The 27,787-nt window shown below is 43.6% G+C and overlaps 1 protein-coding gene across 1 annotated transcript; it reads right to left on the bottom strand.

Moving 5' to 3' along the window:
• Positions 1-442: 442 nt before the first annotated feature.
• UBE2G1 (ubiquitin conjugating enzyme E2 G1) lies at positions 443-25,644 on the bottom strand. The gene is given in 9 exon segments (XM_084299574.1): positions 443-1,631; positions 3,725-3,848; positions 7,500-7,678; positions 8,763-8,860; positions 11,696-11,798; positions 25,296-25,353; positions 25,356-25,427; positions 25,430-25,530; positions 25,533-25,644. Coding segments are annotated over 8 exon segments (795 nt in total). The 5' UTR covers positions 25,630-25,644; the 3' UTR covers positions 443-1,631; positions 3,725-3,761.
• Positions 25,645-27,787: the final 2,143 nt, after the last annotated feature.

Here is a 27,787-nt window from a genome sequence, read left to right as displayed (position 1 = left end):
GTGCAACCTGAAATGAAATCCAGCCACAGCTAGCAAATTAGTATTGAACGCTTCTTACAAGATAATTCTTAACACTGAACTCTTTATTTATTAGTAAGTTACTCTGCTGTTAAAAGCTGTGATAAAACAAACCTGTGACAGAGCAGAGAACAGTCAGGTAGTTGCAAAATCTTCTGTAAAGTTTCTTTGGTAGAAATGTGTTTCAGGCATGCTTGAGAAACTCCAGTATCAGATACTCTGAGATTAATATTTGCTCACTGGAGGGACAAGGATGGTTCCAACTGGAAAAGTTTTGTTTGTTTTTAATTTCAAGATTAAAAACAGTATGTCACGTTAAATAAAAGTTTGCTTATGTCAGGTTGCTGAAGATGTTCAGGTAATCTGCACTCCAACTGCAGCTCCCCCTTCCTATTTAGATACTGAAGACAGCCAGTTTGACACATTATTATTGGAAAAAATTATATTTTGGAAGAACTCACTACAGAAGGTGACAGAATTCCAAAAATCAAATTACATGAAAATATACATCGCAATTTTCTTTGTACATTAGGTGAGGAAACTCTGAAGTAGAAGGCAAAGAATATGAAGGGCCACAGAAGAGAGAAAAGGGATAAGGAGAAAACTATTTTTGATACCAAACCCAGAAGTTAGTCATTTGAAAGCCTACAGATGCGCATGCTTGAATTCAACCTTGAGATAAAACAAGTCTCCCTCACACACCCCACCCCACAAACAGGCAATGCAAAAAGGCAAAAAAAAAAAAAAGTCACCCATTAAAAAAAAGCAGCTCATCCCATCTTGGACTAACTTAGTCAATTCAACTTCCAAATGAAAACACTCAAGTCCCTGGAAAGGGAAAAATCCAGCAGGCTGCTCAAGGGTGCTCCATGGCCAGTTTATTGCTATACCCAATTCAAGAAGCATGTGCAATTGGGTTTCTTATTAAAAAAAAGAGGGTTGAAGGAAAAAAGAGCACCTTTGAGACTACAAAGGTCATCATAAAAGAAGACACAAGTAATTGATAGCAAATCCCTTCAGGTTTAATTAGGAAAATTTTATGTTCTGATGAGGGAATAAAAGGGAGCACATTTCCAAAAAACAAAAGAGATACTAAACTTCAATAAGCAAGAGATTTTAATTAAGCCTCAGTGGGTCAAAGGAAAATTAAAGTGGAAAAAAGACTTTAATCCTAATTGGTTTTAGTCTGACATGCTTCACAAGTTGTTGTTTGTAGTTTCGATTTTTTTAAACTGATAGGAAACAATGAATAGGGAAAGAAAAACCTGCTAAAATCTTTAGAATTTACACGATTCTATTCCTAACTACAGACAGCATTATTTGGTACAATGTGTATTTGTGGATGTACATGAACAGTATATATATTATCCGGATCATGTTGTGCTATGTACACATCTTTACAATTCTTCCTGAAGGTTAAAGCAGTTCATTAGATTTCAAAATGCGTAATCATCTTGTGTTGGCACTTGTTAGGCTCTTGTCAGCATTGATAACTGGCATGTTTTATTGCAGCCCAGTTCCAGCCAGTGTTTGCCAACTTGTAACAACAGAAGTCCAGCAATAGGTGGGTAGAGTGCAGGAAAAAAACAGTGCCATGTTTCTCAATTGGAGACCTACAAAGAAATCACAATTATTAGAATAAAAGCACTCACGATCCTTACTTAGTTTTAAAACTTCAGTGTTTCAAACTCAAGGAAGATACTTATTACTTATTCAAGAAGTCTACCTACCTCTATACAGAAGATGCATACATCCAAAAGCATCACCTGAGAAAGACTGGAGTTAGGTTCAGCATACTGTGCAACTCAGCCCAACTATCAGACTTTCAGGCTCCTGTCACTTGCGTTGCTTGTCAAGTTCATAGTGTGTAAGGGTTTGATTATTCACACAAAACTAAACACCTGTAGGTTTTTCATCGAAGCTTCCGTGCACCACTTACTGTGAAGGATGGATGCTGCTTTGACAGCGAAGTACAGTACAAAGTGGCACAGCAGTGCTTCATTAAGCAGCAAGCAGTGTTTGAAGCCAGCTACAAAGCCCCTTCTCATCCAATTCATCATCCACAGCTTACTTAGGAGTCACCAGGATTTAGAAAAAACTTTTGCCTTCCAAAAAAGTACTACGACCAATTTCTTAGTATTTGTCATAAGCATTGTTTCACTATAGCCAAGTTTAACATGGCAACAGAGTTAAGGTTAATTCAGGATATTCTGGAGTATTGCTCACTTATTCCTTAAGGAAGAACTGCCAGTTACATTACCAACTATTACACTGTGGTTCAGGGCAGTTGTATAAGCCATTCAATTCCTTTGCCTAGTCTTTTGACAGAATTATGAACTTCTCATGCTTTCTCTATTCTGGAGAGAGTTCAGTTCAATCAAAGCATTTCTTCACAGGATGCTGCAGTACTACTTTGTCACAGAGCACATACACACCCTGACTCCTCCCAGAAACAGTACTACCAAGAGTGTAAAGCAAGCAAATATTTCCTATGCAACTTTGGTGAAGAAAAACCGTGAGCAGTGGGAACATCTGACAAGATTTTCTAGTTGTCCAGACAGCACAACCCTTCTGCACGACACACAGTACCGTATTCCCCCCCAACCCCAGCTTTGTATGGACACTTTAGTGTTACATGTTTTTGGGCTTTCCCAGCAAAATGGGTTAGAATAGTTTACTTGCCAAGCCAACCATTAAGAAAGGGCAGCTTCAACATGAAGTTCTGTTTTGCTTTGAAAAAGCAAGAGTGGAAAATTAGCTGGTTGAATTTTCTGGCGTACCATGGTTAAAGTAACCAAAGGCCATGTATTTAAAGGCCACATTTTAATACAGCATTTTCTATGAGTATTTATTGTTTAAAAAAAAAAAAAAAATCAAATATGGGATTGTTCAAATTACAGTAAGCATCTGGAATCAGGAATTCATTTTATCAGGGTGAAAGAGTGTAAATACCACATCAGCTACTCTGACATGAAAAGTTAAACAGGTTTTCAGATACGCTAGTTCAGTTTTCAAGCAGAATCTTTTTCTGAAGCTATTCCTAAAGCTTCCCCAGTGAAAAAGTCATTCTGGGGCTGCTGAAGAGAATACCACTTTTCTTGATATAATCTATGGCTAATATCTCAACTTAATTATTTCTGATATACTAGCAGACTTTGTTAAAAAAAAAAAAAAAAAAAGCCCCATAGATACCTGAAACAATCTTATCTGAATAGTTCCTAACAATGGCAATGAAAGCGTAGTTAAAACAAGCGACACACCACCAATATCTGCAAGAGAAGTGCCACATACATGCATATAAACTTAAGGTAGCAATACAGGATGTTTTTAATATTTAAAAAAAAAAATGTTCTTCACAATAACAAACATGAAGGAATGAGTATTCCTTTCTAGTACAACACTAGTAATCCCTAAGTCCTATTAGGGAAGCAAGATGAATACTGCTAAAGGGAATCGCAACTTCTCTAGTACTCTTGTATTTATCCTATTCAGAAGTTCCCCAATCTAGGCAGAAGGGCTGTTACTGCACTAGAAAGTTTAAGCAGTGCTTTAACTATGAAGTCATTTGGCTGCACACAGCCAAAGAACTCCACTAAGACCAAGCAGCTGAGAAGATTTTTTTCCTTTCTGAGAAAAAACTGAACTCAGCAACACTTAGAAAATCCTCAACTCAGGTAAACTAACTCTTCTTCAAAAGGATACTTACCCTGAAAAAAGTGAAGCTACTAGCTGCTGAATAAGTGTCACTCAAAAGCAGTTTCTTGGCTTTTTCTTACACAGCGGGCAACTTTTCTTTTAAATTCTCCATTTCTGTCTTCTCTCCATTCTTTCTGTAATTGAATAGACAGCTTTCAGATGTCAGTGCTATAACCATATACAAGCTCTAGGAAGAATCTTGGTGTTTGTTTTCAGACATTTACCATCTAGTCAACACCTAAGTTTGCTTACAATCATTGAGCTATTCACTAAATAACATTCAGGGCTTGAACACTTGCTCTGGGTTTTCATGCAAGTTGCTCACAAGACAGTGAAGATTTAGCCTCCCCCCCCTTGGCCTTTAGGCATTCCCCAAGACTAACCTAGTAGCTACCAGCATTTTGAAATGTCTGGGCTGAAATCCATTTATTTCAGCCTGACAAGCAGAAGCAGACTGCAGACCACAAGCTATTGTTACAGGTTATAGGAACTGGCTTGAACTGCAGTGATGAACAAAGGCATACAGCTACTGTAGAGCCGGTAGTTCCGCAATTTTTAGGACAGTCCAACTCTCTACATCTAGCTAGTACACTCCAGGATAGAAGTACAGAAGTCACAGTATTCAGAAGAGGCACAACAGTATCCTTAGAAAGAAAAAACTCCTAGTTGGCTGCAGCTGCACAGAATCATCTCCACGAGGAAGACCTTAACAGAATACTCAACATACCTACGGAGCTGGTCCCTGGGACATGTACTTGATTTCAGAACTACACAGATTAAGAACAAAGATGAACGTGAAGATAGGCAAGAGATAAGTCTGAACGCAGAGATGTGCAAACCATAGCATCACTAAAACCTCACAGGAAGAAGTGCAGTCACTCGAAGCTATTTTGTGTCAGCTTCACCAAGCACTCAGTTGAAAGCATGGAGTTAGCACACAGTGACACCCAGGTTGACATCTTGTGTGCTGCCTTACAGTTCAGCAAGGAAGTGACAGGAAGTATTTTATGAAATACAGGGTTCTTCAGAAGTGTTTTTGTTTTTTGTTTTTAAATAATCAATATTCTTATGGGGCTGGAGAAAAAAAATAAATCACACTTTCTTCCTTCTGAGGTAACCTGGCAGGCAACACCTTTCCACCCCCTGCATGGGGTGAAGGCACATGCAAGAGAAAACTGGGATAACTGGTACATCCCAACGTGAACCACCTCCACTCTCACCTAACCAGTTAACATCTTGGAAAGGCCAGCGTGTTTTATCTTTCCAAAGAAAGCAGGAACAAGGCTACTAATTAGTTTGTTCTCCATTTTCAGTAATTAATCCTGAAGCATGTGGTTGCTTGGATGGGGACACAGGACAGCTTACACAAGAGTTCTTAAGGCCAAGAAAAGCTTTGAATTTGTGCTTTCCCAGCTTCAGGCTCTTGGTATTTTGTTTTCCTGCCCTTTATTTGTAGTTCTATGAGGCAAGTGTTCAGTATTAAGTTAAGTTCCCAATTTGACAACGCTCTCCAGAACTCTCATTTCAGGTTACAAACTAGTTCCATCTGCTTCTCACAGCATGTACTCAGGTTCCTGTCCCTCACTTTCCCCACCCCAAGAGAGTATTCCAACCCACATTTTTCAGTTTTCCAGGAAGCAGCTATTTCCCCTGCTCTTTACTGCCATGACCTGCCTGTAAACACCTCATTTTCTAGATTCACTGAAGATGAGAAGTTAAGGAGAGCAAAATAACTTTTAGTAACTGCCAAATGCTGTTGCTGCAGTAAACTAGAAGACTCCTTGATAAACAGATTGGAAAAGAGGACGTGAGCCATCAAGTCTTTGCTACCCTGATGAGGATGTTCTGGTTAACATGGAGGGGATGCAATCTACAGTCCAGCAAGAGATGCTAAGCTGCTGAAGCAGCACACTAAATTTAAAAGTTACTTAACATCTTACAGTCAGAAAAAGAGTTACTAGCATCCAAAGTTATATCAGTCATTCCTTGGTACTGTTGTCAGTCTGAGATGGGTTTAAAGTTCTGTTCTTTCAGGCTGGGGTAAAAAAGTTGTTTCCTTAAGGCATTTTCAATCTTTACCCTTAGGTTGGGCCAACTTACCAGCCAGTAAACAAATGAGACAAATTAAAAAAAAAGACACCTCTCACATACAAAGTTGCTCCTGAGGCAGCTGATAGAGTGGGTTATAGTATAGAAAGACTTAAAAACAAAACTTATGATGCCAGTTGGTGATAAGTATAGGTAGAAGCACAAGCTTTCTCCAGCCTTAGGTCACCTACATTCAACACACAGCAGTTTGTAAGCTGAGGAATTCTAATGGTACTTTTAGCATTTCATTAATAACTCGCTCCTTCCAGTGCTCTCAGGTATGCCAGCAGAAAACATCCACGTGTCCTGGGTATTTGTTTCCATGAGTGTTGTGAGAAGGGGAGGTCCAACACAAAAGAATATTAAATGTGGAAATTCTTCACTACAGTTTCTGGTGGCTTTGTTTTTCCTTACCCCATTAAGTTTGTTTCACATAAGACTGTTCACAAGATTTTTCAGCAAAGCTCAACCACCTCTGGAAATGCTAACAGCATAGCAGATGAAAGGCTTCTAGAAACTAAACTCCTGCCCACCTTAGGAAGGAAAAGCTAACTTGATGGAGGAAGTTAACATGCTTCTAGAAAACTTTGCGTCTTCCAATTGTTATCTCCCTTTCCTTACTCTTCCAGTTAAACCTGGAACTTCTCTTTTGCAACCACATTGCATGCATTAGTCATTTTTGTACTGCAATTCAAGAGTAATTCAAAGGAAAGTAAGTATGTTACCATCTTTCAGATGAATGGGGCCAGAAGTCTGTTCTCCCACTTCCCCCAGAACTGAGCATTTTCCCCTCCCCACCACAGTTATTAGTCTGATTGCTGTTCTGCTATAAAAGCAGCTCTTCTAGAGATCCTATAGCCATGTTTATACACCCACGCAGCACAGGCCATGCTCCAGAAACATTGTGCTTGCTGCACGCAACTCCTGCATCAAACACTTCTGACAGGATCCTCACTGCAGATTCACCCCAGCTATAAATTGTGCCCTTCTCCCTTGCTCAGGCATTCAAGTCTGGGACAAGACCAGACTTAAAGGCTGGATGCTCAGTGAGGCCTTCAAGTACTTTCTCTAGCAGACCTGCACAGACAAACCTACAGCTTTACTCCATGTTCAGGTAACACTGTTTTAAAGAGGTGAATACAAAAAAAAAATCACAACAAAATTATACTAAGGTACCCCCACTAAATTTTCTCCTTCCCTTCAAAGTGAGTTACTTAAGCCATTAATAGATTCATTAAGACAAAACGTTGCTAGTTTACACAAGTAATGTATTACAAACAAAAACAGGTTCTAGAATATGTCTATTTCCACAGCTAAACTTAACAGCACTTGTAACACATATATAACCAGACAGGATTTTATAGCCAGCTTCCAAAGCAGCCAAGGCTTTTTCAAATACATCTGTGCTCAAGTTATTTACTACAAGTAACTGCATTACTGCATAGGGGAAATCAAACCACTGCCTATGAAGCTTGACAGCATCTCTCCCTTGCATTCTCTAAGACATTTACCAGGGCTAGCTGGAAATTCTATTTCACAATGAGTGCTTTTCGCAACAAAAAGGTAGCCTTAGTCCATGCTGTACAAAGTTCACCTGAAAAATTATTGTACTGTTTGTCAAAGTAGAAGAAAAACACTATCTCAAGTTTGTTTCTACACTAAAGACAATTCGCAGGCTAAGAAAAAAATAATCTTACCGCTGCATCAACATTAGCAGGAGAATCGCCATTGGGATCTGCCAGCATAGAAATTACACTAATCATTATAGTTTCCACTGTGTGAATAGGAAGCCAGCGTTCCTCAGGTTTTTCATAGCCATATTTGTCTTCTCCAGGCTCATGAAGAATTGAAATGCAGACATCACCATTCTTGTCAACTACAAAATAGAACAAGGCATACTTCAGTAATGAACAACACGCTGGCATTTCTTCAGGATACTTATGGAACCGTTAACCTTCACTCCAGCTAGTCTAAAAACATGTTGGTGAAATAAAGTTTATAAAAAGGAAAGTAATTATATGTTACAGCGCTCAATCTCTAAGAAACAAGGCTTGGTTGAAGTCTTACTATGCCTAGACTTTTGGGGGAGGAGGCAATACATGGGTGGGAAGAAATTATTTTTTAACACCAGGCTAACAACTCTCAAAACTAATTTAACTAGGCTTCCACTGCAGGTCTTTTTTTTTTTTTCCTGTTAAAGTTTAACAAATCAGAGGATGACTTCTTCCACAGCATAAGCATCAGCTGCATACTACTGCTGTGTATTGGAATATCACTTAAGTTGCTAGAATCACAAACCACTGGCAAGTACTCTGACATTTCCAGAGCTGAAACTGACACAGCACCAACATACTCACATTCCCTTATGACAGGAGCACTGTGCTGGTCTCCTCCCAGCTTTCAACATCTACATCTCCACTAGTGACTTAAAAACCTAAAAAACATTCCTACTTCCCAGTAAAAACCCTCTTCCAGTTTATTTCACCTTCCCATCTATGTCCAGCAGAGTAGAAATAAAAGAAACCTTAGGAAGAGCCATCTTTGGAGGGACTAAGAGATGCAGTTATTTCCTTTCACGCTTCACTGAAGGAGGACAACCTTGGGCCTTCTACACTGAACTGTCAAATTGGTAATACAGTAAAAATGAAGCACTTGAAGGTATAACAGAAGGCAGGTATAGAAGTTAACACTCTCCTCAGACCAGAGCTTTGCACTTAAGTATATACATGTAAAAAAAATCATAAAAGTTATCTAGAATCCAATAAGCTATTTAAAGATACTCTAGGAGCAGTCTTTCAGAGCAGCACTATTAAAAACTCTGCCATGTTTAGTTATTGCTGTCTTCACATAAGAAAGATGTAAATATTTTAATACTTCTAACACAAACAAAATTGTATTCATTTGTCTTGCTCATATTTTCATTCTTAATTACAAAAAGCTGGAACTTTGACATTGCTTACCATTCGGATGCCAGATTTCTGTGATGAACTTCATTTTTGGTGGCCTCAGTGGATAGTCTTTTGGAAAAGTAAGATGAGCCTTGAAAACACCACCTTCACTGGGGAATCAAAAATATCTTAGTAGAGTTTCTTGTAAGTTTAAGCTGATGGCTGGAACTTACTGATGCACCAAAAGCTCTACATTTACCCCTCATGCAGCTTAGCATGTTGTTAATTAACAGTACCAACATTCACATAGGCAATGCAAGGAGTTTCTAGACTGAGAAGATCCTTTCACAAGATACTGCCAGTTCCCCAACATTTTTTTTTTTTTTTTTTTTTAAAGAGCTAGAATGATGTTCCATAGGGAAAAAAATGACAGGGAATTCACTACCTGGAATTACAACTCACATTTTTCCTCCCAGCACATTTGTTAACAACAAAAAATATTGCCAATAACTCTCAAGTACAGCCCCACAGGTATCTGTTTATATTCTTCCTTTAAACGCCTCTGTCTTAATCTCCCAGTATCAGCCTCAGTGAAAAGTTACAGAAAGCTTTATAGATCGTGTCTACCAGTAATACCTTTTCAATACTCATCTAAATGGACTCAGGCATAACAGTGAAGTCTTCAACATTACATTTACCCACTAAACTGGAGAACAATAAATGAAACATCCAGTTTTTATGTGGGAGTTGCATAAAGTCAGGTCCACATTTAACTGAAATAACAGTTTAAGTAGCTAGGTTTCAATACCCAGAAATACTCCTTTCTGAAAAAAGTGAATCCTGTATTCAAAGGAAGTCTTACAGATGGAATACTCAGCAAATATAATCATTTCTTGTAACTGACATTTGTTATGAAGTTTGAAGTTGCAGAGGCAGAGGTTACAAAACTAGAACATAACCTCCAGAGAAGGTGGCATGAGATATGCAGTATGACAAAGCTACTCGTCAACAGCCACTCCCATAAGAATTGGAGTAAGAAAGAGCTGTTGTGTGCATCTGGTTTTCTCTATTCATAATGGAGTAGAAGCCTGCATCCAGAGCTCACAGGCTACTGAGAAAATAAGTTTTTACCACCAACAATAAAAGAACATGCATAATTCTAGCAGGTCTCAAGAAACAACACTATATCTAAATGACTTGGCTCTTAAAAGAGCACAGCTGAGGGGATCTGAACCCACAGCACTCATTTTTAACAAGTTTCAGGAATGCAAATTACAAAAAATTATTACTCTTCCTAGGAAGGGTAAGAATTCCAGAAACACCAGATATTTTAACATCCATACTAGGCAAGATAAAGGGAAGTTAAATTACATTTGTTGACAGCCCCAAACCAATTAAATTCTACATTTCACAATGAAAGGAGTTCCTCCTTCCCTTCTTAAAGGAGCAGATAATAAATCCAGGCTGTAAACCAGGCTGCACCTGGTTGCCCTTCATCAACAACATATAAATAAAGTTGTACCTGGTCTGTAATGTATATCCAATTGAGTTGTCAATCAAGAAAGACCAGTACCATTTTTAGCAATATTTCTGATAAAGGAGCCTCTATCAGTAGCATCATGCACTAAATCTAAAGTCTACTTTTCTTGAGTTTACAACAACAAAAAAAAGTGACTAAGGACTGGAGCAGAAGAGAGCTTGCTATCTAACAAACCTCAAAATGAGCTCAGCACCTTACTAAAGTGAAGAAAAAATGCTACTGCAATTTTAAACATATAAGGAAAAGGTCAATTAAAAGCAATATGTCTTTACTGACAGTATTTATAAAGTGGCCATGAGAATATAACGTAGCCACTACAACACTGTTCAAAAAGAGGTCAACACAAGTTGGAGAATTCCTCTCATGCAAGACTTGAGAATCACAATGTAGCGAGCTTGAGAAGCCAAAGCAATTTGATTGTTGTGCTTAACTACTTACTCAGAAGCCTGCAGACAAAGGTATACAATGATTTGATGTTGGAACTAAAATTGACCTCGAGTAAATGCCACTAAAAGGCTTTCTGTATCAGTAATTTACCACTGGAACAGCTTAATAAAGAAGAACAGAGTTCATCTTCGAGAGCTACACTTTAAGCTGACCTTTTCAGGGCATAAAATCTTTTCCCAGGAGCTAGAATAAATGATCATATGCAACCTCTGAGAAAAAGTTATTCTCTCAATTAGTCAGAGGTTTGGGTTTTTTGTTGTTTGTTTTCTAAAGAGCTACCACACTACATGTGCCAGAGTGCTTCAGATACATATATATATAGATAGATAAATAGATAGCTGGACAAATGCCGCAAACTCAAGTCCAGCAAAGAAGTTACAGTGTGAAGTGCACACATTTTTGTGCAAGTGTCCGTTAAAGAATCTTGCCCTTCAGAGCAAGGATAAAGAATCAAGCTTTTTGAAGCCTACCATGCAAAGTTTGCCTACAACACAAATCCGATCAGCGTTAAAGTACTCTAGGTCACATTGGGAAATTTTCCTTCAGCAAACAGTGATCGCTGTATGGGTTGACACATCTCAAACTGCAAGGACTTGAGGCTTGCTCTGTGGCCTGCTGCAGTTTCCCAACTGCATCCTTCTCAAATATTTTCCTACAGTGGCCATCACGAAGTTGGAATGGTTTGAAGTTGTGCTATCAGCTAAGCTAGAGCCTCACAGCAGTGACAGCAAGCAGATTACACCTGCCTTACTGCAATGTGTAGAAACCAAGCTGCCCCAAGCATAACCTATCCTCTCTCTTTACCATACAAGTGCACAATAGGATCAGTGCTGCAGCTTCCCAGGGGAGCAAAGAGGTTTAGAACTTCACAGCAAATTCAGCTATTTACAATACTTTACTAGCAACTGAACAGCATTACCTAACTTAGTAGGAAGATGTAGGTCATCTCTACTTAGACCAAGCTAGAACTAGCAAATAAGAGTTCTACTTAAGTTTCTATATAAGTAGCAGTACTTACTATAGTGTATCTGGAGGACCAATAATAAGGACTTCCCATCGATAAAGATCATTGTCATCTATTAAGCCCGCTGAAAAGCCTTCCACTGGATTTTTGTTGAGCTCTGTGTAGGAAAAAGAATTTAAGAGTGACTTTAGGTGCCTATTGTATGTATTCGCTGGTTTTGCTCATGCCTCTATAGGTGACCAAAAAAACCCCATGACTTTCAGCGACCTGGTGTCTACTGATGGATTTATGATCTGGATGAGTATCCTCAACTCCCTGCCACGTACAGCTGCGTGCTGCCAGAGTGGAGACCCAGCCTGACGCACACCACCAGCTGAGTGCATCGGGAGCAGGATGACCAAGCTGTACTCAGCACCTTCAGACATGTTCTCCTGAACTAGCTGCCACCAGGTGTGCATGCAAATGAAGAAATCCACACATTTGCTACTAGTTAAAGAGCCACACTATTTCACAAGAACCCTGAGGAGCCAGATTAAACTCAAGTGTATTTTTAGGTCTAGAAAAATGTTAACAGAAGAAAAGAGTCACACATATTCTTTATTTAAAACTAACATCCTACATCCCTTTAATGATTCTTTTCAGATTCTGGAAAGATTTGAGATATGTGCCCAGTGCATTTTGGAGATAATAATTTACTGAATTCTGAACTATTAGAAGTGAGCCTAGAAGTTGAGCTTGTTATGTTTTTCGTTTCTTTGTTTCACAGTTTTATCCACTAGTGACAAGCACAACGGGATTCTAAGTTTGTAAGCCACTTCGTATAGTTACAGCCAGATCGGAAGTTATCTGGAAATAGCTATGCAGAAGTCAGGCCTGGATACAGACTCTACCAACTGTGCTCAGCCTGCTCCAGTAAAAGCACAAGATCTGGGAAGAAACACCTTAAATGAGTACTGCCTAAAGAGGGAAGTTGGGGTAGGGAAAAGAACGTCTCAGCTGATTGCTGCAGGTCAGACATCACTTTAAATCCCAAGTGGTGCCAAATTTAAGATCTTGATACAGCATTTCCAACAGTGCAAACTCGTGATGGACGGATCTTTGGTATTTAGAATAGGGCAGGGGGAGAAGAAATTATTCATTCAACTGGTCTGTCTTCCATGTAACATCAGGGTTTGTTTTGTTTTACAGCTGCTACTGCAGGCATTAAATCCTGCCAGGCATCACACAGCCCCCACTAGTTACAGGTCACTGTTTCCCCCCCAGTACATTCCTTCTATGTCAAATCTATAGCAACAGCTGTATTTTGTGTTGGTTTCTAGGTATCAGACTGGAGTTTAGGGCACCCTGTAAAGCCCTCAGGTACACAGAGAAGAACCTCAAGTGAGAGCTTCGTACCTTTATGGAAAGGAGGCTATCATTACATCCAAACCCAGTTGTCCATAAGGTTGCAGTCAATGCTTGCTCTAACTAAGAATTAAACTATTCAAAGAATCATTAAAAAAAGACACAACAATCAATTCAAGCTCTATACAGACAAGTAAGTCCAAACACTAAGAGCTCTCAGCTCATATGAAGGATCAAGATCCTGAGGAGGTGGATAGCAGGAATATTGACTTCACTCAGCCACTGGTAACTCAGAGTCAAGTTTATCCACACAGATGAGTCAGTGCTAAAATCCCAAGAAATGTTTCATTTCTTGGCAGTATGTTGGAAGGGCTTTTCTTAGAACCTACACAGCAGTGGTTCAGTCAACAGACGAAGTCAAACATTCGCTCTGAGTTACAGCACAGAACAGACTGAGGTGTTGAACCACATCATATTTTCATTAAACAATGCCTAAAACAAAGGTAATACCACAGGCTGCCTAATTGAGATGCAAGTTTCAAAAACCCAAACCTATAGCACAACCACACCTCTGCTAAGCAGGCCGGTTCTCACCCTCCAAGATCTCAGTTGAAACAACTGCATAAGCTTGAGTAACAATCCCATCCAATTTTAGGTTAAAGGGACAGAACGAATAAGCCTGTCACGTGGAGCCAGAAGCAGATGCTGCAAGAGCAAGCCCACCCCTCCCCAAAAATCCTGTGCTTCACCAGTCCCTTACCACCTCCCTGCTACAGACATGCCTTCAGCACCAGATATTAAATGATCTATGACATTAATATTTGAACGTGATCTGCTTTTGCTCATGGGGTTTTATTAGAAGTTGTCTATTGTTTGTGCAAAAAGAAAGGATTTGTCCTGACACCTCTGTTCAGGATGCTGAAGTTGCCCACTAGGGTATGGGTAGTGTGATGTAGGAAAATCGTCCAGCACAACTACAGGAGCCAACAGAAAGTGCAAATGTTAGGTTTCAGTATCACATCCTAAGACTTTCAAATTTGAAAGCAAGCCTCCAAAACAAGTTCCCTCATTTCTACATCTCCAGAGAGAGAAATCAGTTTATGGCAACTTTCCTGTGTAAACTGCTAACGTTGAGCTGTTCCCATTTAGCTTCCTTACTGGTTGCCAGTTATCACTTGTCAGTGATAACGCTGAACAAAAAGTTAAAAGTGGAAAATTAAGGATGCTTCTGAATGCTGAAGTATTCAGCATGCCACACTATTTTAAAGTCCAGCAGGCACATCTTCTCTTCTTTCTTGATTTGTGCTACTTCCATTTCTTTTTATATCTGTCTCAGCCTCCAGATAACAGCTTTTTTAATCCTTAGCTCCTTTGAAGCATTTTTCACATACTTGTTCCCAATGAAAGCCAGCTCTTGCATTCTGACTCATACTGAAGACCTTGCAGCGCTGTATTGCAAGAGATCTTGTGAGAAGGAGTAAGATTGCTGGATACCAACTGTTGTAACGCAGGAACCTGTAAGCTGTATGAGAGGGACAGCCATTGACAAATACCCTCGGTGGCAGCGATTAGGAAAATCTGCTTAGGGGATGTCATCTATAAAGCAAATTGTGCTGTTACTTCTTTTACTGGAGATGGCATCAGTCTCTGCTTGCAAGAAATTTTCCTGTTCTCTTTTCTCTTTAGCAATAGCAAAGCATGGTGTAAATAGTTACTGCACAAACACTTTAACGTGAGGGAGAACAATGGCCATAAGCTCAAGCACCTTCTCCACTAGAGGCACTTGGCATCACCACAGGCAAGTTAGGCAGTCTGCATGGAAAAGCTAATTTTATGCTAAACAGAACATCCACCAACGGCTAGTGAGAAGACAAAAAAAGGAAAGCTCAGCCAAGTTCTTCACTGGGATGTGAAAATCATCGTCCCTGGTTGTTTTACTGTGGACAGTTAAAAGCTGCTACTCATTAAAGCTTGTGAACACCGAAGCCTTGTTTAATTATTTTTCCTGGACAGAGCCACCGCTGCGTATCAGAAGAGGTAGGAACACCTCTCTCCCCATGAGCTGAGGCTCACAAAGCAGCAAAATCTTTTCCCCAATCCACGTACCCTCAGCACAGCTCACGCAAGGATGCGAGGAGCAGAGGCTCCAGGCTGCGGCAGGCTGCTGCCAGGCGGAGCGGTGACACTGACACTGCTCCCGGAGCAGACACCTGTTCCGTCTGTCACTTCCCACCACCCCCGGCACTTAACTGCTTGTGGACTGAACGGGAGGGAGCTTTCCCAGACAAACCCGTGGACGGCGGGCAAAGGATTCGCTTCCCTCCTCCTGCCAGGCAGAGGGAAGCAGCGCTTGGTGCAGGTTCTCTGCAGAGCCCCACTGGAGAGCAGGGCTGGGCTCTAAGTCCTGGAAAAGCCAAGAAGTCAGACACCTACAGAGAACTGTGTCCCTCCAGGTTATTTTTTTGACACAATATTTCTCTGCAATACCTTTATTTAACTGGAGACATCTTGCATTTTTTCAGTATAAATCCATGTGCACTAACACATCTCCATCACGTCCATGCTCAAATTCCAGTGCAGGTTACTTGCTGCTATGCACTGTACGCTACTGTTTAGTATTTAGTCCAAAATTACCTGCATTTCTAATAGTTAAATGTAACAGAAACTTTTCTTCCCAGGGGAAAATTTCTTACATTCCCTCTAGAAGCACCCTCAGGTAGAGTCCTCAGCAGCTCGAGCCGCAGCTGACAGCCAGCGCACACCAGCCTGGGCAGCTGCCAGGCAGCAACGCGCAGGGAGAAGAATCCCGTGGCTGCTCATAAATCAGGCTGTCGGTTCCTTGAGTCCCGGTCCTGAATCAATACCTGTTTTGGGAGACGCCGGCAGGCCCATGACAGAGTTGTTTAAGTCCAGAAGAGGCTTTAATGCCCAGCGCCTGGCTTCCCACACCGCCTGCCAGCACCCCGGTGCTCCTGCAGTGGTTTAGCTCCGAACCAGATCCCATCGCCCTAAGCTGGAGCCGATGCCATACCTTACCCTGTGCTGCCAGCGTGTGTTTAGTTTACACCAAGCTACTGATGTTTCCACACGCTAAAACTGCATTTATTGAAACCAGGAGACTTTTAGAAATCCAAAAGCAACAGCGTCAACAGAAGTGACTAAGCAGAAAGAGCCCCGTGGCTGCAGGCAGCAGCTATGTGCGGCATCTCAGTGTTTCAGCCTGACGCTCCGGCTGCCAACCGCTGCACACCAACACCGCCGAGGTTAAGTTACACCACCGAACAAAGCTTGCAGAAGTACAAGCTTCTACAGTATTTTTAAACAGCAGCCTCTTCAGCGAGCTGCACAGTGGTTGAGGTTTGTGCTGCCAGGGGACTGAGTCCAAAGCAGGAACAAAATGAGGACAGCCCAAGTCCCAGCTGAGGCTGCTGGAGAAGCCATCGCCCTGACCCGCAGCCAGTCCCTGCTCAGGCAGGTATGGGCTGTACCAGAGACGTACATTTGCTAAAAATTAGGCTTGTTTTTTCTTGGGTGCCTTTTGCGAGTCCAGAAGCTTCTAAAAACAGCTGGTGATCCTGAACCCCCTCCTTCCAGGCTCCTCTCCTCCATACCCCACGCCGTGACTTCCATGGTTAGATGAACCGAGGTCAGGTAGGATTTCCAAGACTCTTCCTTCTGCCTACGTACGCAGCTGCAAGGCTTTGGATCTAGAAGATGAGTGCTGGATACTGCTGAAGTAACACGATCTTCTCATACAGACCTGCTCCCAGAGCTCTCCATATTATCTGCTTTCATCATGTTCGGTCTTGCTCCACAAGCTCATCCAAGAAGTTCAGTCAAAACATAGCACATGATGCACAGCATTCCTGCCTGCCACTCCAGCAGTGACAAACCAAGCAGTTAGGACAGAACAGTTTTGTTCTCAGAAGGACATTTTAATTTATTTTGCATCATGACTGAAGCAGTAAATACAAACCTGCCCTAAGGAGAGATCTCTATCAACCAGTTCAGCAGCAACTCTAGATTTGGCTCTTAACTTCAGCCTGGCAACTGATTAGCAGCACTCCACGTGCTATCCCCTGTTGAGGAGGGCAGCATCACACAGCCCTAGCTCTCCCCTGGGATCACAGAATTTGTCGGGAGGGTACATTTTTAGCATCAACATGCAAGCTGCTCAGGGCATCAGCCCAACGCAACGCTCCACAGCTGCAAATTGTGCTCCTCTTGCTGTCTCCTCAGCTACACCTGCACAGCCTTCCAAGGATGTGCGCAGCAAAGCAGGTCTGGGAAGGAGGGAAGACAGAGTTGGAGGTTTCTTGTTTGTTTGTTGTTTTTTTGTTTGTTTGTTTTCAGCCCTAATAAACTTCCTAGCCAGGGCCACAGCTGACCAAAACCTCTGAATTTCAAAGTACTGTTTAAGGCTTTGAAACATGCTTCTGGAATAAAGACTCTCAGCAGTAAATGTATAACCAGTGTTCAAATTACAATGAATACTCATTTCGGTAGAAATTGAAAAACAAACCATTTCCTCAAGAGCCCCTGTGACTAGACTGCTTGAAGCAGGCTTTTCTATTCCAGTCACACCAGAACCCAGCAGTTACCTCAGCCGGGTTAATACCGAGGTTGAACAAGCCTCTAAGAGCAAGGTCTGAGCTTTGGGCAGGAGGGAGGATGGGAAGAACAGGGAGTCAACAGGAGTGGAAGAAGCTTGATTCTCAGGGTCAGTCCTGAAAAGAAGCGGGTTTTTCACCAGAACACATTCAGCAGGTTTGCCTAGAGTCAGTCACAGCATGGGGCCACATTCACCCACTGTATGCAGTAATAACACAAGTGCCACCCTCGTCCTGCCCTTAGTGTGCACTCTGAAGAGTCACAGAAGTAGAAGGTGGGTACACGCACATTTGAGATGCTCCCTCAGCAACACTCACTAGAGACCTCATCAGGATAAGGAGTTCAAGACTCCAGTTATCTCATCCCAAAGCAGATGTCAGAAACAGGTCAGATGAATCATGTTCCACAATTGCTTATTTCTCTCGCAAACAAAGGAGCCTCAAGAGCTTCAGATGTCTACTGCATACTCTGTTACAATTCTGCAAGACAACTGTCATCCTACGTCTCACTCGTTCGTATAGTTGACGAGTTTGCCATGGATAGTAGGAAAATTTTATTAAACAGCTGTTTACAAACTACTGACAGCCTAAAGATACAAAAAAATCCACCTAAGTATCTTCTGAACAACCCTCACATGCATCAGTTATGGAACAGCACTGCTGAGCAGAGTGAAGAGCTCTAGGATGCGGGTTTACATCCAGGAATAAAACACAATTCTATGGAGTGTAATAGAAAGGCTGCAGCACAGCACTGCCATAGGGAGATGCTGACATGTGAAGAGCTCAGAAACCTTCATCACATGTGTAAGCTGGTGTACAAACCAAGGACACGCTTCCAGTTTGTTTTCTTCTCTCACTCATATGGATAACAGGTTTGCATCTGAATTTGAATTACGTTACTATTCCGAATTGTTTAAGACACATGCCTTTAAGTGACTCTCGACAGCATCATCTTTTAGATCAGTACTAAGAGCAAGGCAACGAAAACGCCAGCCGGGTTGACATACTAGGTGGTATGATGACTGCATGAAAATGGGTTTCCCTTCACACGCATCACATATGGGAGGAGTGCATGGGAAAGCTTTAACAAAGGGCTTCTATCAGAGCCTTTACTATCGATCTAAACCAGAACAAGCGCTGCTAACATTCACCCCCACAACAGCAGTTATTTTTACAGAATCCTGTTTCGTTTAGATTGCTATACTTAGTATTCTTACAGGGTCTGGATATCTGATCTCTGTTCCAGCTGATGTGCCTTGGACCTGACAGCAGGAAGGAGAAGAGAACTAAGTACAAACACTTACACTGGCAGGGTAGGTAGCCTAGAGCACAGACCTCCTAGATTCCGTACGCAACAGATCTTGCCAAGACCAGTCTAGTGACAGATAGCCACACACCCCTGAAAATTGAAGCACAAAGCAGGTGCAGCATGGTGATAGCACAGACCTGCAACGTGAAGCGTTACCAGATTCTGTTCCCAGACACTGGGACAAAAGTGAGACTGTGAGAGTTTCAAGAGCTACATGCCCTCCTTCCTCACCCAAAGCACCTGCTCTTCCTTCTCCAGGCATCTGACTTCACACACGTTTCAGTATTTGGTTAGTTCATACTTTCAGAACAACAGCAGCCTTCCAGTTCAGAAGTTCTGCTTCATCAGAACCCAATCTTTACACTGAAAAGAAACAGCTGCATTTTATTTTTTTTTAAAATGCTTCCATCCCACTCTGCACCAATACTTAAAAGCTTACTTCTGCAGAATACCTCACATGCTTAAAGACCTTCATAAAACCCCCGCCTCGAAGGTGGCAAACAAAAACGCCTGGATTAGAACAGAGATTACAGTAAACACACTAGGGGAAGAAAATTTAGCAGAATGCCTATATGAGGCAAGCAAGTTTCATCTACGAAGTCCACTCATTCTCAAACTGCTTATAATAACAGGACTTCAGAAAAGAGTTGTGTACCAACCATGAAAGGGCACAAGTAATCCTATCTTAGTTGAATGTGCATGTGCTGTTCCAAGACTTGCATAAAAAAGTGGCATGAGATGCAGAAAAATCAAAGCAGAATCCATTATAGTCACAACATATTTTATTTGAGGACTACTTACTCTACTTGGTCCATCTCAATTCAATTTCTCTTAGACCAAAAAAAGAGTAATCTATGGCAAGACAACCAACCTTTACAGTTTACATTTCTACAGCAGACAACTCATTGACACTGAAGTTGGAATCATTATCAACAGTTACACAAGACATTTTTTGCAGGATTTGGATGATTTAGTATCTCCAAATAAAAATCTTATCGATAAGTCAGGAATTCTAATTAAAGTATTTTCTCAACAGGTATTATTTCCACTCCTTATTTTACAGCATCTCCAGTAGTACTCTCCCATTCCAGTATCCCCTAACAGAACAGAAATAAGTCACTTCACTGTCAGATCCAGATACGTCCACAGTGTGGTGCAAATTACAATGCCCTACCTGGGCGGAGCAGAGAAGGGAACAGAACTGTTTGCAGTCAGCTTGGTTCTTTCCCCAAAAGATTATTACTAAACTGACCTAACCAGAGCCAACTGGCTGTGACCACAGACAGCCCTTCAAGGGGCAACGTGCTGAAGCAGGTTGTTGCTGGTAGCTCATCTCATTTGCTCAAGTAGCTGGTTGAGTCATCAAGCCCCTCCATTTTGAGGTTTAGCTAGACCTCACTCTCTAGAACTGCCAGCATCCCTGGATTTTTTGCTGTTGTGATTACAGTCAAAAAAAGCACCGTTCAGCTTATTCACGCAGCAGGAGCATCTGAAAAACCAACATGTGTGGCTAGTAAAGTTTGCCACAAGTCACATCCATTGTGTTACTTGTGGTGCAACAGAAATTCAGGCTGCTCACACTGTTCAGACTGTAGTCACTGTACCAATGCTTGTCTTTTAGCAGTGATGTTATCTATAAAGCCAGTGAGAGCGAGGTAGCTTTAATGCTTCAGCCACTTTCTTACAAGAAAACAGGATTATCTGCTACGAAGGGGGGCCTACACTAGGAGAGTGTTAACATAATCAGTATGCACATGCTATATCTAAGCACCCCAAAAGCATGACAGCAATGAAGACTGATTCTCATCTAAAAATGAAACTTTTTTTTTTTTAAACACAGCAGTCTTACAGAATTTAAGTGAAACTAGAGTTAAGATTCCAAGGTCCTGCAGGTGTAAAACTTAAGTAATATTCTGTGATATCATGAATAGTTATCACAGAAACAGACCTCTCCAAGGAAGCTAATATGAAGGTTAGCATCAACTTATTACTTTGAGTAAGTACCACTCAGATGGTATTATCTCATGGACTAACCTACTCTAAGGCAGAAAGTAGCCAGTATTCAACTGTAAACAAAGGCTTCTTGTACTACCAGCCAGCCAAGAGATACGCCATCTCAACTTCGATCTGTAAAACAATCTCAATTCTGTAATTCCCTCAGAATTTACTACTAAAATATTTTGAAGGAAACCCTGTGTAACTGCCAGAAATTCAGCTAGCCCAGTGTCATACCACAAGATTTTTCCACAACAGTAAAAAACTGTTGAACTGCCACGTTAAGTATTTAATATAGTTTTCCAAGTTGTTAATTTTTAACTAGACACTTTTGCTTTGAAATGAGTTATAAACACTTGAAACTGACGTAATGCTGTGTTTCTCACATTTGAGCAAGTTATTAGCATGATTTTTGGTATCCTAAGTTGGAGAATATATATACAGTACAGCAGAACTTTGGCCAATGAGGGCAAGGTTATTCCCCTGTTTTTCAGCAAGCCGTGTTTGTGTCAGACTACTCGCACTTCTGGTTCCACTGTACACCGCTGATTTAACTGCATCCTCCCTACACGATCCTGCCAGATGAACTAGACAAGTCTGCCTACTCTGTGTCAGCAACGATTGTGCACAAAGATGGAACGAGAACATTTAGAGAAATGCCTCAGTCTACAAAACCCTTGGGCTCAACAGATCTGGAGACCTGAGAGCGTAAAGCTGCTCTTCTTTGTTCCATCTCTTTTTAAAGAGCATGATGTGTTTGGACTGTAGGGAGAACACATTTTACCCCATTGCCTCCTAGGGGAATAAACTCTGCTGATCCAGTGTTATACTGATCTACATACCTGATCCCGCATGCCTGTCTGTCTGTCCATCATACCCCACCCCCCAAAATTTAGAGGGGCTTCATGCTTTTAATTCCCCCTGCACCTTACCCATAAGAGGAATGGGTAGGCCACAGCTTCTCTTCCACAGCACTAGCGATCCAAAAATCAGGATTGAACATACATCTGCTAGAACATGTTTATTGAAGTTTAAGAGATTTCCAGAAGCTGCTAGAGCTTACAATTAAGTTGATTTGAGAAGAAAAAGACATTTAGCTTTACCGACATTCACACAGGAAAACCTCTAGGGCTCCATTCTTAGTGCCAGCACACTGCCTGCTTCTGGTAGTCAAAGATCCTGATTCAGCAGCTCCTTTGAGCACTTTTTAAAAAGCGCCCGAAGTTCCAGCTATCTTGATTTGAACTGTTCTTGTGCCTAGATGGTGGGCAAGCACACAGATACTGAAGCAGATACTAATTCCCTGGCAGTGTGGCTATTACATTCACAGAGACACTGAAACTACTTAGTATAAAGAACCCACATTTAACTTTACTCCTACTTCGTGACTATTGCTGAATATCCCTTCTTAAGAGTGTTGTCAGCATCCAGAACGTGCTGCTTATGAGGACAAGCATGTTGTCCATATGGCACATGGGTACCAGGTCCCTGCTCAAGTTACAAGGCTCTAGAGGAGCAAACAGTTTTTATACACTTACTGGAAAATCTTGGGACTACATTGCCACGTTTCCCTAATGCGCTCTGATAAAACCCTTGGCTTTAAGTCTCAGTGACAAAAAAAAAAAAAAAAAAAAAAAAGGGCTCACTAGCTGACCTTCATTTTAACAGAGGCTTCAAGAACTAAATCAACTCATGGAAGTGCTATGTCACAGATTCCTAATTTCCCCATCATTTATTTATTTATTTATTTAAGACAAAGCATATGGACAGACAACAGTTCTGAGGACTACCGTTTTACCTTTCTTTCTCCTTTGGAGACTTTTTATTTTTTAACCTCTTAACATTGAGAATAACTATCTAGGGTCTCACCACCCATTAAATAAGTTCCATATTCCTCAACTGCTCCACAACTGCATGGGCTTCATGTCCACCCTTCCTCCACCTCCTGATGTCTTGCTCCAAGTCTAACAGCTCCAACCTCAGACCTCTTGTGGTTTGACTACAGCCGCCTTGATAAGCGAGTGATCTAGAGCTATTAAAACAAGTTTAGATCACATTAACTCACCTCCACTGCCAGTTCGCTGTCCTCCAAAACCCAACCACTAAGTACAACCCAATGACTCACCACACTCGATATAATGCAAAAGCTGCATGTAGCAGAAGGGCTGAAATACCAGCCCCGCCAGAAGAAAGAATACCACAGTGTTGATTTTTGTTTTGAGGTAGAACAAGCAGTGTGAGTGTAAACAAAGAGACACATTGGAGCAGCTGAGACTTGGAAGAAGACAGTCAGCAGTAGGGTAGGAAGATCAGACATCATGAAGCTCAGTCTCTGCATTGCGACTTCAAGTAGCCTGCCATCAGAAAAAGCAGTGTCAGAGTCTAGTTTCAGCTCAGTTCAGGTTATCAAATAAGGAAGAAACAGTTTTCCTTCTCAGGTCAGTAACTCTTCCAGACAGGACTCTAGAAGAATTCAAGGCTCTCCTTCAACGCTCACCACAATCTCTTTTAACACTTGTTTCTTTTTTAAGAAAGCACATTAAGAAGAATACCAACAGCACTGACAGTACTTCAAACACAAAAACCCCACACAGGGTTGCACGCCACACAAACAGCTACACTACTTGAGTCAGCACAGCTGAATCAGTAAGACGGCAACTGGAAAAGCTTACCAGCTTTTGCCATTACACACGAAACCTTCAGAAGGCAGCGAGAAGGATGGTTTGGGGGTTAACAGCAGTCTACCTAAGAGTGTGCAAGCCCACTTCCACATCCAACTGGCCCATACTTACAGATCATATACCTATTGTTATTGTCCCGTGCTTACAGCACGTACACCTCCTGTTATTGTCCTGTGCTTACAGAACTTACACCTCCTGTTACTGCCATATCTGACCACGTGGACACCTCACCCGATGCCAGCAGCTTGGGAGCCACTGAGGCACTCAAGAAGTACGTGGCTACCCTCCTGAACACGGGCACGCATTAAGGTAAGCTTGTTTTTATGAAAAAGAACGTCATGTTAAAGGGATTAAAGAACTCCTGTGCTAGTGGCTGGCTATACTTCAGTTTTTTCTCACCCTTATTAGCACCGAGCACCACCGAAGGGAGCCGCTTACACAACTCTCCCCTCCCTCCCGCTGACAGGGCAGTAGGGGACCACAGGATCCTAAATGCCCACCCAAACCTCCCCTGACCCCCCCATGCCACCCCAAACCCTCCCTCTGGGCACATTTAAGCCGTGTTTGGGTGCACCCAACAGCGTGGGCACGGCGGAGCCGTGAGGGGGGCGCCCGGAGGCGCCTCAGGGGCTGAGGTGGGGGAGGAGGGGGGGGGGGGAGGGGGGGCTCCCGGCCGCGTTTCTCTTTAAATCTGGCAGCGGGCGGCACATGGAGCCGCATTGTGCGTGCCGCGCATGCGCAGCGGGGCCGAGCCGAGCCGGGCCGAGGCCAACCGAGCCGGGCCGAGCCCAGCCGAACCCGGCCGAGTCCACCCGAACCCAGCCGAGTCCACCCGAACCCCCCTCGGCGGCGGCGCGGCCCGGCCACAAAGGGAGGGGGCTGGGGCCGCTCCCGGCCCTTCCCGGCCGCCGGCTCCTCCCCCCGCCGGCGCCTCCAACCCCACACGCACAGCGGGGGCAGCCCCGCTGCGGCCCCCCCCCCCCGGGCCTCCAACAAAGGGGGAAGCGCCGTGTGCCCCCCCCTTCCCCCCCCCCCCCCCCCAGCTCCCGTCCCGCCTCCCCGGGCGGCGGGGCACGGGGGGTGAGGGAGGGAGGACGGGGGCACCTCAGGTCCCCGCGGAAGGTGCGAAGGCCCCAAGTAGTGTTTCTGAGGGGGGTGGAAGAAGATAAATAAATAGATCAAGCACAACCACCAGCGCTCCCTTCCCCGCTGCGCTCCGGCAGCTGGCAAACCCCACCGAGACCCCCCTCCCGCACTCCCCCCCCACCCCCCACCCCTTGTCCCCTTCCTCCGCCAGGCTGAGGGGGGTGAAGGGGGGTCGGGGGCCGAGCGGGGCCGTTGTGTGCCCCCTCCTCAGCCACCCCCCAGGGGCTGGGGACAGCGGAGGAGGCTCACACCCCCACACACCCCCCTCACCCCCCGCCCTGCCGGCCCCTCCGCACCCCTCCCCCCGGCCAGGCAGCTCCCCCTCCCCCCCTCGGCCTAGTTCCCTCAGCTCCCGGCTGGGCAGGGGGGCGGCGGGAGGGGGATTTGGGGGGGCTCAGGGGGGCTCTCCCCCCTCACACCCGCCCCCTCCCGCCCCCCAAGCGCAGGCCCCTTCCCTCAGCGGCCGCTCTCCTCCTCACCCCCCCCCACCACCACCTCCCGGGGCCGATCGCCTCTCGCCTCCCCCCGGTCTCCCCCCCAGCCGCCGGCCTCTCCCCCCGGGCCGGTACCTGCCAGTTGCCTCCGCAGTAACAGGGCGGACTGGAGCTCCGTCATTCTCCCCCTCTCCGCCCGGGGAGGGAGTCCCGGGGACGGCGCGGCTCCCGGTGCTGCGAGCGCCCGAGGAGGCGGCGAGTGGCCCTCAGCCCGCCCGCACGGCGCCCCCCGGGGGTCTGGCTCGGCGCCGGCCGCCGCCACAGCACGCAGGGTCCCTGCCAGGGGCGAGCGGCCGTGGCTCCGAGCCGCCCTCCTCCTCCTCCCCCCGCCCGCCAGGAATTTCGCTGCACTCCGGGCCGCGGCGCGCAGGCGCACTCCGCGCCGCCGCCGGCCCTTCCGCGCCGCCATCTTGAGAGGGGAGAAGCGGGCGGGAAGGCGGGGCGAGCCTGGCTTCGGCCGCCATCTTGAGAAGGTCACTTTTCTCTATCTCACTCTCTTTCTTTTTTTTTTTTTTTTTTTTTCCCCTTCTTTTTTTCTTCCCCTTCTTTAAAGCCCTAGCCTGCAGGTAAGAAGGGAGCCTGCTGAGGAGGACTTGCGTCTGGTGGGGCTTTGAGAGGTGTTCTCCGGCCGCTTTCTTGGCTGCCTCGCTGAGGGCAGGGGGGCTCCTCCTGAGGGCAGCGGCAGCTCCCCGAGAGCTTTCCTCAGTTTCCTCAGCGCTTTCCTCAGTTAACGCACTGCACGAGACTATTCTCAGGTTCGGGGCTGTGTGTAATAAAAACTATCGGAGCATTCTGTCCCTGCTCAAAGCCCTGCTTCCTTCTCACACTGCTGCCGTTTCCCAGATCCAGTGAAACACACGGGTTTTTTCGCAGGGGGCTAAAAAGAACGGCTTTGTAATGAGGAGGCTGCTGCTGGAAAAGTTGCTCAATGCAGTCTGTGCAGGATTGCTGCAAAATGTAGGAGGATTTGGCTGTGGGTGTGATGGGGACGCTCGTGTGAGGGGGAGCGCGCTGAGGAGAACGGCGGCGCCCGGCAGGCTGCCAGCGCTGGAGGTGCGCCCGGGAAGGAGAAAAAAGGTATAAAATGCTGAAGTAAAAAAAACCCTTGTTGCACTTGTGAGGTAAAGGGGGTCTCCTGGATTGGTTTCTCCTCGGGGAACGTAGCCTTGAGTTTGGATCTCCACCAAAATCCTTCAGGAGGTGACTGCAAGTCTGAGGAAAGGAACTGCTGAGGGGAAAAGTTAAATCTGGGGTAGTTTATGCCAAAGAATGAAGTAAATGACCAAAGGAGGACTGACGGAAATAAAAATTGTCTCGATATTCATGTGTTGTCTGTAACAAATGCACTGCAATAAATTGGTGCATGAAATTGAAATAAAAAGTTTGTGCTTTGCTGCTCCTCTGCATAGGCTGTGAGCATCCTGTTGGATTCTCTGATTTTGCATTTTAATTGTCAAAGAAATGCAGTTGCTGGCTAATTGTGTGAATAATTATTATCAGTGATAGAAATTAGGAAACTCCTTGCTATATTGCAAGAATTTACTAAAAGAATTTATCCTCTAGCAGTTCATCAAAATGCTCAAATCCATTACAAAACCAGACCTCTTTATTTTTTTTTCTGCTACAAGGACTTTAGTTTGTTGGTGAACATCAAACTTGACTTTGCAATGAAAGCAGATAGCTAGCCTATAAAAGATGGTTTTAGTTGGCAATGCTAAAGTCATTTTCCCTGCTTCAATTTGGAAGTCCTAGTATAGTCTGCAAGTTTCATTACTGTACTAGTACAATTAATCAGCATACTATTCCCAGATATTCTGGCAACTCTGATTAAATCTGTGTCCTCTTCAATGATTAAACTAGGATGAAATAAGACATCCCACAGCATATGCTACTGTCACTGAAATTCATCTCAGAAATGGTGTTCGTAGCCAAAGAAAGTCTTTGTGAAGGTCTTTCTGCTTTGTCGGTTAACCCTAATTCCAAAATGTATTTTGTGTTTGTATTTTGTATTTCTTCAGTCAGGCACACTTATTCAATCTTAAAACAAAACAATCTACCTATTTAAACATAGAAGGCTATGATGTGCAAGTTCATTTTATAAACTTAATACGCTAAGAGACAGTCACCCAGATTGGAATCCAGGCATGTTGATGGGAAGTGACACGACTGTGGATGTATTCCTCTTTCAGGAATAAAAGGTAGGCTTTGTTCACAATGTCAGTTAAGCCAGCACTAAATTCAGTCAACTTTCTGTACCTGATATCAATTCAGGCATGAGCACACATTTCTGACAGTTCTATTAATAGAGGGCCTAACTACAGCATTGCAGACTGAAAGGTTATATAAAACAACTCTATTTCTATTATATCATAATGAAAAGTATCCTGAATTTCACCATTAGGTCACTCACTGGAAGTCATCTTACTTAAAAAGGGAAGATACCTATGGCTTATGTATGAATTCCTTATGAGGAACATAGAAGATTGTGGGCTGGGAGAGAAAAGATACAGTTTAAGCTGGCATGGATGACCTGGATTCCTTTATTCTGGTTGCAGATTCAACCTTGG

Source organism: Netta rufina (genome assembly GCF_964035555.1).
Source record: "Netta rufina genome assembly, chromosome: 21".
Lineage (NCBI taxonomy): Eukaryota > Metazoa > Chordata > Aves > Anseriformes > Anatidae > Netta > Netta rufina.
Note: the sequence above shows the minus strand (reverse complement) of the source record. Positions and strands in the feature narration are given on the sequence as shown.